Source organism: Micromys minutus, assembly GCF_963924665.1.
Source record: "Micromys minutus genome assembly, chromosome: 25".
In the NCBI taxonomy this organism is placed as follows: Eukaryota; Metazoa; Chordata; class Mammalia; order Rodentia; family Muridae; genus Micromys; species Micromys minutus.
In genome coordinates this window covers 39,329,808-39,347,335 of record NC_137960.1, presented here as the reverse complement: position 1 = coordinate 39,347,335, position 17,528 = coordinate 39,329,808, and the positions used below count along the sequence as shown (strand labels likewise).

The 17,528-nt window shown below is 42.9% G+C and overlaps 1 protein-coding gene across 1 annotated transcript in view; it reads right to left on the bottom strand.

Annotated features, from left to right (window-relative positions):
* Positions 1-17,528, bottom strand: part of LOC308437146 (uncharacterized protein) — a gene marked incomplete at its 5' end in the record, with an annotated part of 152,625 nt that overhangs the window by 91,424 nt on the left and 43,673 nt on the right. The window contains 4 exons of the mRNA XM_080938202.1: positions 729-850; positions 1,667-1,867; positions 13,667-13,794; positions 15,876-16,068. Coding sequence (XP_080794328.1) covers positions 729-850; positions 1,667-1,867; positions 13,667-13,794; positions 15,876-16,068 — 644 coding nt within the window. The remainder of the gene's footprint in view (positions 1-728; positions 851-1,666; positions 1,868-13,666; positions 13,795-15,875; positions 16,069-17,528) is intronic.

The following is a 17,528-nucleotide window of genomic DNA, read 5'->3' as shown; positions in this document are numbered from 1 at the left end:
TACTTCCCGAACAGCAGTTTTTTGTTTTTTTCCCATAGTAAGATGGGCGCACACACGGCTGGTGCCAAGCTCATTACGGTGATGACATCAGCTCTGTTCGAGGTCTACAGGGGAGGGGCAGTTTCACAAACTCAACTCTCTTAAGAAGGTTGAATCTTAGCTTTTGTCCCAAAGACGTAACCTATCATGGCGACCTCTTACATAAAGATTGTCATAATGTGCACCGACGGAGCCTCAGGGCCATGTCTCATGTCTGTGTCCTCAAAAGTGTGTGATGGGTGCTGGAGAGACAATTACTCCCCACCTTGTGGCAGCAATGGGGAGAGTTTGACCTCAGGCTGTCCTGTTGAACTTGGGGGTCTGCCATCTCAAGAAGCCCTCCAACCCCAAAGTTAGAAGGAACAGGGGAAGGGAGTAATCACACTGAGAGGGTGTGCCCGCCCTGAGCGGTCTCAGGAAATTGAATACTGCTCTTTGAAGAATAATTCCCAGAGGTTCATCTGGCCAATTCTCAGAAGCCTTTTCTAGTGATACTGTGAGAAGAAGGGAATTCCTTTCAGAGCAACTTAAAAGCACACACCGGCCTCAGATAAGTGAGTTCTGCTCAAGGTCTCTCATGTCCACTAGCCACCGAATGGTGCTCAAGAGCTTAGTGCTTTGATCCAGTGCTGTGCCCTTAATTGCTCTAGAAGATTAAATGTAAAAGGCTAAAGACAACGCCAACTTACCAGCTGTCATTGAGGGAAACAAATGGCTTGCGGATGATGTTCAGGGGAAGTCCGAATGTCCTGTGAGCCTCGGGATGATCCCCTCGCCAGAGCCTTTGGACATACTCCCGTTGCTGCTCTACCTAAGAAGAATAAATATTTCCAGGGCCTGAGCTGTGAGCCTAGACAGGAGAAACCCAAATGCCCTGTGGCCCTGTCTCTTCACTGGTTTCGCCCTGGGTGTGGTTTCAATTACAATGGGGGCATTCTGGTCTCTCAGTGAAAGGCCAGCCAAGGAAAAAAAAGCCAACCAATTTAAAAAGGCAAAAGAAGGCTGGGCCTGTGGTACATCCCTTTGATCCCAGCACCCAGGAGGCCGAGACAGGTGGATTTCTGTGAGTTCTGGGCCAGTCTGAGTTTCAGATCAGCTGTAGGTACACAAAGGGTACAAGGCAGTCAGGGATACAGGGCAGAAGGCTGTCTCGATAAAATAAAATAAAGCAGAATAAAGTAATAGTGGCAGTCTGTATCTACAGCCCCTGAGGCTCAGGCAGGATGGCCAGGAGCTTCAGGCAAGCCTAGGTTACTGTGTGAGACCTTGTCTCAAACACAAAAACAAAACAAGCAGAACCACCCAAACAAAAATCCTCTCTATATGGGGGAAAAAAAATCAGAGTTTTATATGACGGTGTCTTGGGAAAGTCCTTTTGTTGATGCGAACTCCGTGATCTCATACAAGTTGACGTTCTTGATCCCTTGCGAATCAACTGCCGTTGAGGTAGAAACCTCCCTTTAAGGCCCGAGCTACACATGCCAATCGGAAGTGCCAGTGAGCTCACAGATAAACACTCCACCCAGAAAACCCAGACTCTGGAGCTGCAATGGAAGAATGTTACTTTTCTTTTTGGCTTAGGTCATCCATCCCCTTTCCAGATGGAGCCATTAAAAGCCCTACTCACGTGGTGGCTGAGAATACCCCTCAGCAGCTGCAGGTGGAGCCGCAGGCAGGCGCAGTCATCTTGGTAGGCCTTAGTGAAGTACACGTGGCTGAAATCCAGCTTAGGGCGTCGGTGCATAATGTCGGTCATGGCTTGGGCTAAAGCGAACCGTTCTTCGGGGTCCAACGTGTGCTGGTAGGCCTCGAAGTAACTCTCAAGAAGCTGAAAACAACGTTTATGGTCAGGATACAGCACGGGTAGCTCCGGGGTCAGCAAACAAGATGGAAGCTTCATCCTGGGCTTTAAGAAGCCCTGGGACCTTAGCCAAAGACAGATGCTGAAATGTGTGGGTAGCTAGTGGTATGGTCTGGGCAAATCTAGAAAGAACTGGCGCAGTTAGCAAACCTGCAGAGTAAAGAGGCAAAAGCTGGAGCTCATGCAGGACTTGAGTTTGATCTATCTACTTCTGTTCTTTCTTCTCCTGCTCTTTACAAACAATGTTATGGGGTTGGCAGTGTCACTCTACAATATAAACTCTGGTAAGACAACACCCAATGTCTGCCATTCCTCGAAGCCAGCCCTCTCTCGTTCTCCTGGTTACTTTTCACAATGTATCGCTCTGGTTAGGTCTTTTATCATTTTTAATACTATTTATCAGATGAGACAATTATATGATTTTTTTTAATTTGAACTGATGACAGACCAAAGTACAGATATTATACCAACGTCCAACTTGGTGAACCAATGAGTTTTTTTGGGAGTTTGCTTATAGAAATATGAGGGAGGGTGTGATGGTTTACATATGCTTGGCCCAGGGAGTGGTACTATTAGAAATGTGGCTTTGTTGGAGGAAGTGTGTCACTCTGGGGGTGGGCTTGGAGGATGCTTAATTTGTTCCTAGCTTCCTTTGGATGAAGATGTAGAACTCTCAGCTCCTCCTACACCATGCCTGCCTGGATGCTGCTATGCTCTTGTCTTGATGATGATGGACTGAACCTCTGAACCTGTAATCCAGCCCCAATTAAATGTTGTTCTTATAAGACTTTCCTTGGTCATGGTGTCTGTTCACAGCAATAAAATCCTAACTAAGACAGGGGGGTTACTTACAGAAGCAGAGATGACTCAAAGGCAGCTAGCTACACCACCTAAGCCCACCCCAACATGAGGGACATCTCACAAAAGCTGAAAAGCCAGCGCACACTGCACAGGCTGCAGGCAGCTTAACAGGTAGGAGAAGTGTCCTTTCCCGGTGGCTAAAGACTTAGGCTCAATCCCGGGGATCTATTGACATGGTGGGAGAAGGGAACAGACTGTCTTACAAGCTGTCTTCTGACCTCCACGTGTGCACCATGGCACACACAGGCAAAGTAGGTAGAATGTATAAAAAATAAAATAGTTGCTGGCTACTGTGCTTCCTCTTTTGAGAGCTACTTGTTCTGTCCATCTCTCTGTTCCATCCATCTCTCTGTTCCATCCATCTCATCTCTCTGTTCCATCCATCTCTCTGTTCCATCCATCTCTCTGTTCCATCCATCTCTCTGTTCCATCCATCTCTCTGTTCCATCCATCTCTCTGTTCCATCCATCTCTCTGTTCTGCCCATCTGCCTACTTATAGCCTGGAAGACAAGTTTTCAGGAGTCGGCTTCTTTGAGTCCCCTGTTCTCTGAAGACCTCCACATGTGCACACAACACTTCTGTCTTTCATCATTAAAGGCACAGGCACAGAACCGCAGAGTGCTGAGGAGAATTTTCCTCTTTTACCAGAGACGGTTAAACACTCCAGACTGAACAGACACTAGGAATCAGAGGTCACCTAAAAAGAGATGTTTATATCTGCCTGTCCAGCGTCAAGGCAAGGCTTGTGGACAGCGGGCCTGGGATTCTCCATTCAGTGCCTGTGATGTTCTGCATGTAAAATATCCCCCATGGCTTCATGTTTGAACATTTTGGTCTCCACCTGGTGCCACAGTTTTGAGAGGTTGTGGAACCTTCAAAAGGTGGGAAAAATGGTTCTGGCGGGGTGGGCCTTGAGGCTTGTAGCCCAGCATGACTTCCTGTCCCGCCCCTACTTCCTGTTGTGCTGAGATGCCAGGCGGTAAGGATCCCCAGTTCCCCTCTCCTCCTGTCTCCGTGAAGCTGCGTGCATCCATGTCTTCCCAATCAGATGAAGTGCACACATTCAAGCGTGTGAGCCAAAATAAACCCCTCTCTGAAGTTGCTGCTTCTAGGCATTTCATCCATGTGCTTAAACACGGCGCTCAAACTTGGTGGATGCCTTTTTGCAAAGGTACCAAGAGGAGCCAGAAACTCAGCAACCATGGAAGGTGTGTCAGGGTTAGGAACTCACAATGCAGAGTGGGGTCAGAAGTGGAGAAAGATGGCGGCCCCTTAGACTATACGTTCATCTCACAGAAAATGAAGAGCAGGGTGCTCTCAGTGACCGGATCTCCCCACCCAAGAGCCACACAAACTGTTAAATGACGGAAAGAAAAATGAAACGGAGGAGGAGTGACTTGACTGGCTAAGAGCGACACTCCGCTGTCCCAGGGAGAGATTAGAGAAGAAACTTTACTTTTTCATTCATTCTAGCCCAACGTGAACCCTTCTAGCTGGGCCAGGGTAATCCTGAGAGCTTGCTTATGGTATTTAAACTTCTTGACCTGTTTTTTTTTTTTTTTTTTGTTGTTGTTTGTTTGTTTGTTTTTTTTTTTTTTTGGACAAAGGTCCAAGTGTTGGTTATTTGACTAGGGAAGTTGGCTATTAAAAATAATTTTTAAATTCCAAGTCTTCTTTCCCCAGCCCTGGCTCCCAGAATGATGACTCTGAGATTAATTTGTTATTTTTAAAAGCATATGCCATAAACTTTGGCTCATATCCTGACTACCTTGTAATCTATTTAACCCATTCAAACTATTCTATGTCTACCACTTGGTTAGTTATCTCTTCTCGGCCCCTGCCTGCTTCGTCCCTCGAGTCTTCTCAGAGTCTTCCCAAGTTTATCTACCTGCTGATTTACAACCATCTCTTCTGTCTGTCCTCTGTCTTGCCTCATCTCCTGAGTCTCTCCCCAGATCTCTCTTTTATACTCTTACTATTTCCCAGAATCCTCTCTCATGTTACTAGTGTCCCACTTCCTTTTGTTCTGCCTCAGCTCATTGGCCATCAGCTTTTTTATTGACAGGTGATACTTAGAAGAGATTCTCTCTACAGAAGTTGGCTGCGGAGTCCTTTCTGTCCTTCCCAATCTGGTGAGGCCAAGTTGCAAAGGACCATACTAAATCGAATGCTCATTGTTGATGATAAGGTTGCCAGAGTCAGCAAATAAGAACATAGGATGGCCAGCCAGCAAGATGGTTCAGCAAGTAAGGCACCTGCCTCCGAGTCAGAGGACCTGAGTTCAATCTCTGGGACTCACATGACAGAAAGCAAGAATACACTCTGCTAAGTTGTCCTCTGACTTGTCTAATGTGAGCTATAGCATGCCTCCTGAGCCTCCCCCAAAATAAGAACACAGGGCATCCAACCAACTTTGAATTTCAGATAAATAACAAATACTCTTTTAAGGTAAGCATGTCCCAAATATTGGAGTATTTTATCTGTTGAGAAGGAAAATGTAAGTTAAGCTAATATCATCTTTCAGCGTTTAGGCTCATCTGAAAGAAGGTACCAGATGGATTATTGCATAATTTCTTTACAAATTCCTTCCTGGCAAGCGTGGGGCAGGATCTTTCTGCCTCACTGGTTCTATTTGTTATCTGTTTGCTAATTGGCCTGTTGCCATTTTAAACTCCAGGCTGGTGTTTGCCTGAGAAGTCTTCCCAAACTGTCAATGTCACCTCTGTGTGTCAAGGGCCAGTTCTCAGAAGGTGATACACAACACAGCAGGGAGAGAGGCCAGGAAATGTCTGAGAAAATAGGAAAACAGACAAAATGGATGATATCAAGCCTCCCTGGGTTTATCTTATTTGTGAGATTATCTTATTGAGTTTGTCTTATGTGTGAGATCTAAGACTTATGATAACTTTTAAAGACAATGCTTTACATCATAACAAAGTGTCAAACAGAAAATCACACAACTTACCACGCAACCTGTTCTCCCTTGTCTCAGGGATAATACGCAAAACTCATGTTAGTTCTGTATACATGTGTGAATTCAAATTGTTGTAGAACGTGTCTGGTTACTGTGGGGGAGAATCAGGAGATGGGACAGCACGATCCAGGAGCTGCCACACCAACTCTCTGGCTTCTCTTGTCCCTCAAGCCAGTAGGTTGACATCAGCTTTTAATTTTATGAGTTATTTTAAAGAACTAAAAGAACCCAAGATGTCCCAGAACCTCTTAAGTGGTGATACCAATATCTTTAATAACTAATTATGGTAGAGGAATGGCACCAGGGACAGTGTGGAGGGTGGGTTCAATCGTACCTCAGATGGAAACCTGCCTTAGCCATTTAAGATGGGCTCTTTGGCCAGAGTTTTTGACTTGGAAGACCATACTCTACAATTCTGGCCCAGAAAGCTCAGGTTCTGTTGGGAGCGTACTCTCAGGGTGGACTAGAGGGATATTTCCAACAATTGCTTTACATGAAGACAGTGTCGAGAACCCCGGAAGGGAAGAACCAGTGGGCAGCTCTGGCAGCTTAGCAGAGGATGAGCTTCCGTCTCTGGTCTCTGCTGGGAGCCCAGCCTTCTGTCTCTTCTGCCCTGTGACTCTCCTATTGCCACTGAATCCCATGCCTGAGGGGAAAAGGACACTAGTACATGTACACATGCACAGACACACATACACACACATATATACACACAGAGACACACACACACATCTATATATACAAACACACAAAAGTACACAGAGAGACACACATATATACACATACATATACACACAAATATACATATATATACACACAAACACATACATATACACACACAAATATACACAAACACATACATATATATATGCACACACACATACATACACACAAACACACACACATACACCCACAAATACACACACAGACATACACAAACACACATAGAAACACACACACATACATACAACACATAATATAGCCACAAGCACATGCATATGCACATGCATACGCACACAAAGAAACACTTAAAAACGTATGCCTGGAGTAATGAATTTGACTTGTTTTTATTTAGTACAGCCGGTCACCACAGGAGTCCAAATCTCCCATTTACTTAGCTGGTCACTGTGAGGTTCTCACTGGCAGGTCAAGGTCATCTGTGAAAAACAACTGTCTTCCAAAGCCCAAGCCTTGCACCTTTTCAGCTCAGACATTTGTTTCCAAATGACAGTGACCTACATCTCCAAGAGTAACTAATCAGAGGGCACAAAACATTAACCTTCTATTCTGCTACAAAAACAGTTAGAAGGAGCCACCTTCACTCCTGATTTCCAGACCACATCACAGCTGTGGTAGTCTGGCTTCCACCCCCAGGACACCTCCCGACAGAGGCCTACACATCTGCCCCTGGCCCCTGAACACTGATCCTTGAGAGAACATCATCCCCAATATTTTACTGTGCTCTGCGTCACTAGGCTTCCTCCAGCTTTTTCCTGTCACTTCTCACAAGCTATTTCTTCTTTGTTTGGCTTCCATGTTGGCTACTCCCTCTGCTCCACAGCCTACCCCATGGAGTAGGCATCACCAAGGGCCTATTCAGACCCTCCACCTTTTCCCTTTCGTGGCTATGGTTCAACATTCAAGGTCATTTCTCAGCCCATATCTACTTCATGGCTTTCGACCTATAACTCCCCACAACACATTCACATCTGATGCAGCACCTCCACTGACAACTTGTCTTCGATACACTTGTATCTTCTTGAATGATCCTGCACTGGGCATTAGCTAGCAGCTCCTTCCTAGGCCCTTGGGAGGCCCTTCCTATCTCTTTTCACTCTCTCACTCCAAAATCCATATCCAGTCCTTAACTCCTACCATGTCCCCTTCAGAGTGATGGCATCTGCTCTCCTTTCCTGCTCCCATGGCTACGTCCTTGTGATCAGGTCCTTTTTAACTCTCCAGATCACCACTGGAGATGATCTGCTCTCTAGAGAGTTCTTCAATTCATCCTTTATGAGGACAATAAGACAGCTACTGAAAACAAAACTAAACTCACCCTATGGCACACACACACACACACACACACACACACACACACACACACACACACAGCAATATTAAAAGGTTCCTGAATACACAACACCAAAAATTATCTCAGAGTCAAATTCATAAGAACAGTGTTTGCCCCCATTGAATCAAGTTACTTCCATGCTGGCCAAGTTCTGAACCCACAGAATGCATACTTCATACTGCTAATGTCATCCCACCGTAAGTGCCCGTGAACACTGCCTGAAACACCCAGCTGAGACCTGCGACCACTTTATGTTATAAACTTCAGTGTTTTACCATATATGTAGGTATTATGTTCTTATAAAAGCATAATTATTCCCAAGAAACAAGCTGGTGTAGCCATCCTAATACTGAATAAAATAGATTTTCAACCAAAAATCATCAAAAAAGATAAGGAAGGACACGTTTTAGTTATCAAAGGAAAAATCCATCAAGATGAACTCTCAATCCTAAATATCTATGCTCCAAATACAAGGGCACCCACATTCATAAAAGAAACTTTATTAAAGCTCAAAGCATGTATTGCACCACAAACAATAATAGTGGGAGACGGCAACACTTTACTCTTATCAATGGACAGATCATGGAAGCAGAAACTGAACAGAGACACAGCGAAGCTAACAGAAGTTATGAACCAAATGGATTTAATAGACATTTATAGAATGTTTTATCCTAAAACAAAAGAATACACCTTCTTCTCAGCACCTGACAGCACCTTCTCCAAAACTGACCATATAGTCAGTCACAAAACAGGCCTCAACAGATACAAGAACATGGAAATAATCCCATGCATCCTATCATATCACCATGAACTAAGGCTGGTCTTCAATATCAACAAAAACAACAAAAGCCCACATACACATGAAAGCTAAACAATGCTCTACTCAATGATAGCTTGTTCAAGGAAGAAATAAAGAAAAAAAAATCAAAGACTTTATAAAATTTAACAAAAATGAAGGCACAACATACCCAAACTTATAGGATACAATAAAAGCAGTGCTAAGAGGAAAACTCATAGTTCTGAGCGCCTCCAAAAAGAAGCTGGAGAGAGCATACACTAGCAGCTTGACAGCACACCTGAAAGCTCTAGAACAAAAAGAAGCAGATACACCCAAGAGGAGTAGACTGCAAGAAATAATCAAACTCAAAGCTGAAATCAACCAAATAGAAGCAAAAAGAACTATACAAAGAATCAACAAAACCAAGAGCTGGTTCTTTAAAAAAATAAAAATGATCGATAAACCCTTAGCCAGACTAACTAGAGGGTACAGAGAGATTAATTAATTAATCCAAATTAACAAATCAGAAGTGAAACGAGAGACATAACAACAGAAACTGAGAAAATTCAAGAAACCATCAGATCCCACTACAAAAGCCTATACTCAACAAAACTGGGAAATCTGGAGGAATTGGACTATTTTCCTAGACAGATACAAGGTACCAAAGTTAAATCAGAATCAGATAAACCATTTAAACAACCTTATAATCCCTTAAGAAATAGGAGCAGTCATCAAAAGCCTCCCAACCAAAAAAAAAAAAAAAAGCCCAGGATCAGATGGATTTAGTGAAGAATTCTATCAGACCTTCATAGAAGACCTAATACCAATACTCTCCAAACTATTCCACAAAATAGAAACAGAGAGAACACTAACCAACTCATTGTTCAAAGCCACAATTATGCTCATTCCTAAGCCACACAAAGGCCCTACAAACAAAGAGAACTTCAGTCCAATTTTCCTCATGAACATTGATGCACAAATACTCAATAAAATTCTTGTAAACCGAATCCAAGAACACATCAAAATAATCATTCATCATGATCAAGTAGGCTTCATTCCAGGGATGCAAGGATGGCTCAATCTATGGAAATCCATCAATGTAATCCACTATATAAACAAACTCAAAGAAAAAAAAAAAAAACCCACATGATCATCTCATTAGATGCTGAGAAAACATTTGACAAAATTCAACACCCCATTCATGTTAAAAGTCTTGATAAGATCAGAAATTCAAGGCCAATACTTAAACATAGTAAAAGCAATATACAGCAAACCAGTAGCCAACATCAAACTAAATGGTGGGAAACTTGAAGCAATCCCACTAAAATCAGGGACTAGATAAGGCTGTCCACTCTCTCTTTACCTATTTGATATAGTACTGGAAGTACTAGCCAGAGCAATCAGACAGCAAAAAGAGGTTAAAGAGACATAAATTGGAAAGGAAAAAGTCAAAATATCACTATTTGCAGATGATAGTATACTTAAGTGACCCCAAAATATCCATTACAGAACTTTTACAGCTGATAAACACAACTTCAGAAAAGTGGCTGGATATAACATTAACTCAAACAAATCAGTAGACTTCCTCTACTCAAAGGATAAACAGGATGAGAAAAAAATTAGAGAACTGAAACCCTTCACAATAGTCAGAAAGAATATAAAACACCTTGATGTGACACTAACCAAGCAAGTGAAAGATCTTTATGACAAGAACTTCACATCTCTGAAGAAGGAAAATGAAGAAGACCTCAGAAGGTAGAAAGATCTCCCATGCTCATGGATTAGAAGGATCAACATAGTAAAAAATGGCCATCTTGCCTAAGGCAATCTACAGATTCAATGCAATCCCCACCAAAATTCCACCTCAATTCTTCATAGAGTTAGAAAGAGAAATTTGAAAATTCATTTGGAATAATAAATACCCAGTATAGCAAAAACTATTCTCAACAATAAAAATACTTACGGGGGAATCACCACCCCTAACATCAAGCTATATTACAGATTAATTGTGATATAAACTGCACGGTATTGGTACAGAGACAGGTAGGTAGATCAGCAGAATAGAATTGAAGACCCAGAAATGAACCCACACACCTATGGTCACTTGATCTTTGACAAAGGAGCTAAAAACATTCAATGGAAAAAGGACAGCCTCTTCATAAATGGTGCTGGTCCAACTGGCAGTCAGCATGCAGAAGAATGCAAATTGATCCTTTCTTGTCTCCTTGTACAAAGCTCAAGTCCAAGTGGATCAAAGACCTCCACATAAAACCAAGTACACTGAAACTCATAGAACAGAAAGTGTGGAAGAGCTTAGAACACATAGGCATAAGGAAAAAAATTCCTAAATAGAACAACAATGGCTTATGCTCTAAGATCAAGAATCAACAAATGGAACCTCATGAAATTGCAAAGCTTCTGTAAGGCAAAGGACACTGTCAAAAGGACAAAATGGCAACCAACAAATTGGCAAAAGATCTTTACCAATCCTACATCTGATAGAGGGCTAGAATCTAATATATACAAAGAACTCAAAAAGTTAGACTTTAGAGAATCAAATAATCCTATTAAAAACTGGGGTACAGAGCTAAACAAAGAATTCTCAACTGAGGATTATTGAATGGCTGAGAAGCACCTAAAGAAATGCTCAACATCCCTAGTCATCAGGGAAATGCAAATCAAAACAACCCTGAGATTTTACCTCACACCAGTCAGAATGGATAAGATCACAAACTCAGGTGACAGCAAATACTAGCAAGGATGTAGAGAAAGAGAAACACTCCTCCACTGTTGTTGGGAATGTAAACTGGTACAACTACCTTGGAAATCAGTCTGACAGCTCCTCAGAAAATTGAACATAGTACTACCTGAGGACCCAGCTATACCACTCCTGGGCATATACCCAAAAGAAGTTCCAACATGTAACAAGGACACATGTTCTACTGTTTTCATAGCCTTGTTTATAATAGCCAAAAGCTGGAAAGAACCCAGATGTCCTTCAACAGACGAATGGATACAGAAATTGTGGTACATATATACACAATAGAGTACTACTCAGCTATTAAAAGCAATGATTTCATAAAATTCCTAGGCAAATGGATGGAACTTGAAGCTATCATCCTGAGTGAGGTAACCCAGTTACAAAGAACACTCAACCCTCATAGTATGTATTCACTTATAAGTGGATACTAGCCCCAAAAGCTCAGAATACCCAAGAAACAATTCACACAACTTATGAAGTTCAAAAAGAAGGAAGATCAGAAGGTGGGTGCCTCAGCCCTTTCTAGAAGAGAGAACAAAACACTCATGGGAGGAAATAATGGGACAAATAGAGGAGCAGGGATTGGAGAAAAATCATTTAGAAACTGCCTCACCTGGAAATCCACCCCATATGCAACCAAACCCAAGCACTGTTGCTGATGCCAATTAGTGCTTACTGGCAGGAATCTGATATAGATGCCTCCTCAGAGGCTCTGCCAGTTCCATACTAATACAGAGGAGGATGCTTGCAGCTAACCATTGAACTGAACATGGGGACCCCAATGAAGGAGCTAGAGAAAGGACTGAAGGAACTGAAAGGATCTGCAAGCCCATGGGAAGAACATTATCAACCAACCAAACCCACCAGGGACTAAAACACCAACCAATGAGCACACATGGAGAGACCCATGGCCCCAGTTGCATATGTAGCAGAGGGTAGCATTCTCTGGCATCAATGGGAGAGGAGTCCTTAATCCAGTGAAGGCTCATTTTCCCAGTGTAGGGGAATGAGGTGGAAGGGTGGTTAGGAAAGTGAGCACCTTTATGGAGGCAGTGGGAGGGGGATCAAGGATGGAACTAGGGGAAAGTGAAACATCTGAAATGTAAATGCAGAGAATATTTTAATAAAAAAATTTTTAAAGCATAATTCTTTATGTGTGGCCAACAATTAATTTTACTGTTTTCTTACTGTCATTCTTCGTGGTGTTAAATATAAAATTAGCATATCTTTGAATTGGAATGTATTAGAAAAACAAGGATAGCAATTTCATTAGTATGGAAATTTACTTTTGTTCTTAGTACAAGGCAGAACCACGATATGCCAAAGAATTATTTTCAACTAATTTTTATGATTCATTATCGGTAACGTTTGATTTGTACATCTATTGTAAATGCTTGGAGTCATATACAGTTGGAACAGAAACCTTGTCTCAAACAAACAAACAACAACAAAATGAGACAAAACAAACAAAAAATGTGTACAAATTTTTGGGCAAAATGGATTATAAGTGGGCAACTTTAAGAAACCCACGTTATCCGGTGAACTTTAAAATCAATGATTCCCAATCCCTCACCTGCCTGTACCCCAAACAGGGTTAGTATGTTAATTCCTCCCATTAGCAGTCTACCAGGCCATCCCCTGTGATACTGTGAATGGCATTTCCTATGCTTAGAAATCTTTCTCTGCCACAACCCTTATTAATCTTCTAGCGGTGAGATTAAGTCTGTTCCTCTGGGAAGACTTAGGGACAGTTTTCTCCAATTTGACAGTCCCCAGGCTAGACAAATATCTCTTTCCTCTGAAGCCCCCTAGCTCTCTCTTTGCAGAGGTTGGATAAACTTTTCTAGACCACAAATTTCACTTTTTCTATGATTTGTAGAAATGGACTTTTTCAATGATGGTAAATCTTCTATGTAATTGTATAGCCCAGAGCTTCTCCCCAGACGCCTTTTAGACAGTAAGGTGTATGTACACTTCCGTCATAAGAGCCCTAGGACGTGCAAAATGAAGGATCTACCTTTGTATAAACCTTGTACAAGCGGGACTCTTAATACCTTCATCAGACAAAGATGTGAACTGGCTTGCATGTGTCTGTAGAGCTCTGAAGCAGCATCCAGCAAGACAAAAATTTAACTTTGCTGTTTAGTTTTGCCTGGTTTTTTGTGTGAGACCGTCTTGTTACAGTCCAGTGTAGGCCAGGCTGGTTTCACACTTGCAGCAATCCCCCTGCCTCTGCCTCCTGGGTGCCGTGATTACAGGGGTGTACCAGCAGAGCCAGCAGGCAGATCTTTGACAGACAGTTTGCCTTCCAGGGTCATACCTGGCGTTTGCCTTCCAGAAGATTCGCTTCACAGACCCACAGGTCATACAGCACAGCAAACCTGTCCACACCTGCGTGGGCCCAGCCGAGAAGCTGGCTGCCCTCTGCTTTGCTGTCCTCTCTGTGACCTGGGAAGAAGTCAGTGGCAACGGTCAGAGACATCACTCCTCAGTGCTGAAGAGCTCAGAGACAATTAGCTCGGACCCTGGAGGAGATCTGAGCTGGTCACTGGGACTCTCCAAAGTGACCTGAAGAGCCACCTGCAAAGGACTAGGCCTGAAGTCCACACAGGATGACTTCCAGGTCAACAGGGTTTTTGTTTTCACTTTCTAAACTTAAAGACTAATTTTAGTAATACTTTTTTCTTTTTTCAATATGGCTCCTCACTGTGTAGCCCTGGCTTGTCTAGAACTTGCTATGCAGAACAGGCTGGCCCGAAACTCACAGACATTTACTTGCCTCCGTCTCCTTAGGTCTGAGACTACAAGTGTGCACCACCACACCTAGCTCAGTACATTTTTTGTCATTGTGAAACTGAGTCTCATGTAGCTCAGGCTAGCCCTAAACTCACTATATAGCTGAGGATGACCTTGAACTTCTGATTCTCCTATCTCGATGACACAAGTTGAGTCCTGGTATCATAAGCATGTCTACCATGCCCAGTTTATATGGTGTTAGGCACCAAACCTAGGGTTTCCTGTATCTTTGGCAAGCACTTTACCAACTAAACTACATCCCCAGCCTTTAAAGACTGTTTAGAAATAAAAACAGTTGACATGAAATCTATGCTAAAATGTTCGTGAATTTGCAGCTTTAATGGTAGAACATACATCTCTCCTTTATCAAAAATTGGTCTCTGATGGTTTAACAACTCAGATTAATATCATGTTTTTTCCATATGAAGTATGTGTATGTTTGAATGTGTATGTGTGCAAGTGTATGTGCATGTGTGTATATGAATGTGTATGTGTATATATGTATGTGTGTATAAGTGTGTGTATGTGTGTGTGAATGTGTGTCTGTATGTGTGTGTTTGTCTATGTGTGTATGAATGTGTATGAGTGTGTATGTGTGTATGTGCCTGAATATATGAAGTGTGTGTATATGTGTGTGTCAATGTGTACGTCTCTGTTTTAAAGTGTGTATGTATGTGTGTATATATGTGTGAATGAAGTGTGTGTTTGTGAGTTTGTGTATATGTGTGTGTCTGTGAGAGAGTGAGAGAAAGAGAGAGAGAGAGAGAGAGAGAGAGAGAGTGTGTGTGTGTGTGAAGGGAAGATCAAGAAGTCAACCTAAGGCTGGGAGGAGCCTAGCAGAATCACCTGTAAGCTAACAGCATAACCAGTGAAAATAGAAGCTAAGAGCTGAAATGAAATCTTCTAGAATGTTCAAGGTCTGATTTAGATATAGTTGTAGCAATGACTGCAGATTCTAATATATACTCTAACATGTGCAGTGTTATATTAAATTAACTCTGTTCAGGATCTGTAAACTAGTTGTCATACATTCTTCGATAAGCGTTTTATAACACGGTGAAGTTGAATTACCTGTTACAGTTCACACACATTCTAACATAACACAAACACCTTCTAAACTCTGCTTCCTGAACTAGGATATGTCTAGACGCCTAAGCTCTTTCCAAATGCAACAGGAAATGTTTTTGTACCATCCTAAGGATTTAAAATTGGAAAGTTAGGTGGTGTTGCCGAAAAGAAGCAAAAATGGTGATTATGGGTTTACCTGACTAGCCCAAGTCCTGAGCCCCCACCTGGGGGAGTCTGGCATTCTCTCAACTAGATCCCTCCACATGCTTAGTGACGTCTCTGCTTCTAAATGAAGTCTCCTCAAGGTCAGGCAGCTCGGAAACAGCATCATTTATTCCGATTGCTTCCTTTGCTCCCCTGGAGTCCACCACATCCATCCTACCCAGTGTGGGAGAGAGATCGCTCCCTGGGAACAAGCAATCTAACAACAGCAAGAGTTGCAGATGAAGCTATCCCTTAAAAAGTATAGCTTCACCACAAAGGAGAATGTGTGTGTGTGTGTGTGTGTGTGTGTGTGTGTGTGTGTGTGTGTGTGTGTGTGTTTCATTTGTTTTCTCAGTACTGGAAGATCTACAAGAGCCTTGTGCACACCAGCCAATCACTTTGCCTCATTGTACTTCATCCCCAGCCCTGGGCAGCTGATTGTTTTAAATCTCACTCCTTACTTTTTTCTTTCTCAATGTAATGGCTAGCAATGAGCAGCAGCCCTGACTCGAGTTCCTTCAAATCCTGCAGGGCGTTGTCGTACATCACATACATGCCGAGCTGGTCCTGCGTGTGGACGCAGCCGTCACGTGTGCTGTGGAAGTCGTCCTGGCTCTCAGCGTCAGAGAACTCCAGGAATTGGATGCCGTGAACCTGGGGAAAGAAAGCCAAACCTCAACATTACTGGAAAAGGGAGAGTTATATTTTGTCAGTCCAAATGGCCACTCAGTGGGTTTCTCCTCCCACACAGTGGGGCTGCTGGTGCAGAGCCTCAAGGACACTGAGTATGAGAAGAGCTGAATTATATATACAGTCAGACATGGTGAAACCTTTGCTTAGCACAAGGAATTCAAGTATTTTAGACCTTTATGCAAGTATTCTAATCCCCTACCTGATAAAACTTTTGTTTACACAAAGGTTAAGACTTAAGTGACTGCCCCCTGGCCTGTACGTTCCTTTATTTCCTTCATGCTGAATCTTTTTAAACCAGCCATTTGTGAAAGACTGTGAACGCTAGTGGGGGAAAGACATGGTCACCTGTATTAGAATAAAACCCAAGTAAATTTGCTATCTCCACATGCTTGCTTATTCACAGCTATGAACAACACACCTTTCAGAACAAAAGCTCTGCCTTGTCAAGCCAGAGGACCTTTAATTGGAGGAGTGGTCTCTTTATTTGGGACCTTGAACTTGCTTCCAATAACACCCAACATGGACAGAGAATGTTGGTGGGACGAGGCTGTTCTTGAGGCTTATTGGGTTTTCTAGTTAATTCCAGAGCAGCTGGAGAGGGTGCTTAGTAGGCCAGGTGTTTAAGTCACCTGTGAAGTCAGAGACTGGGTCAGAGCACAGCCAGGATCCTACCCTGGCTGAACCGCTGCTCTAAGTTATAAGCAGGGAGGACATGACAATGTGGCAATATTGGGGTATCTTTGAGGATAATGGGGTCTTTCTCGGCTCTTGGTGAGCTTAGCTGGGAGTGGAGAAATCTTAGGGTCCTAGAAAATCTACAGCCACCAAAGCCACCCTGTGCCAGTGGCTTTGAGGTTGCCATCTTAGAAATTCAAACAATGAGGCTCGTGGACCACGGGATTTTTGTGAGAAGTTTATTATAGACTCAGGGGCAGGGAGTGGAGCTTAAAGGGAAATGGATCAGAGATCCCATGTTGCAGGGTGGGTCCCAGGAAACGGGGTGTCATCAGGAGCTTTATAATGGTAGGAAACCAGACTTTATTTGGAAACAAAGTCTTTACAGAAATAATCTCATTAAGAGGTCATCCTACTGGATCCCAGTGGGTTCTTATCCATAGTTGGGGTCTTTACCGAAAGAAGGGATTTGAAGATTGAAATGAAGGGGAGAAGTTCCACAGGAGGCTATAGGCAGAACTTAGCAAGGTTTATCTGTAAGTCAAGAAATGTCAAGGGGCCACTCACAGTGGTCCACACATGTAAACCCAGCTATGCCCAGGGCCGAGACCAGAGGGTCTCAAGCCACAGACTAGTCTCAACAATTCAGTGAGCCCTAATCTCGAAATAAGAGACTAAAAGCTGGAAAGGAGAGCTGGGCTGTAGATCAGCAGAAACTGTCTGCATAGCTTTTATGAGGTCCTGGG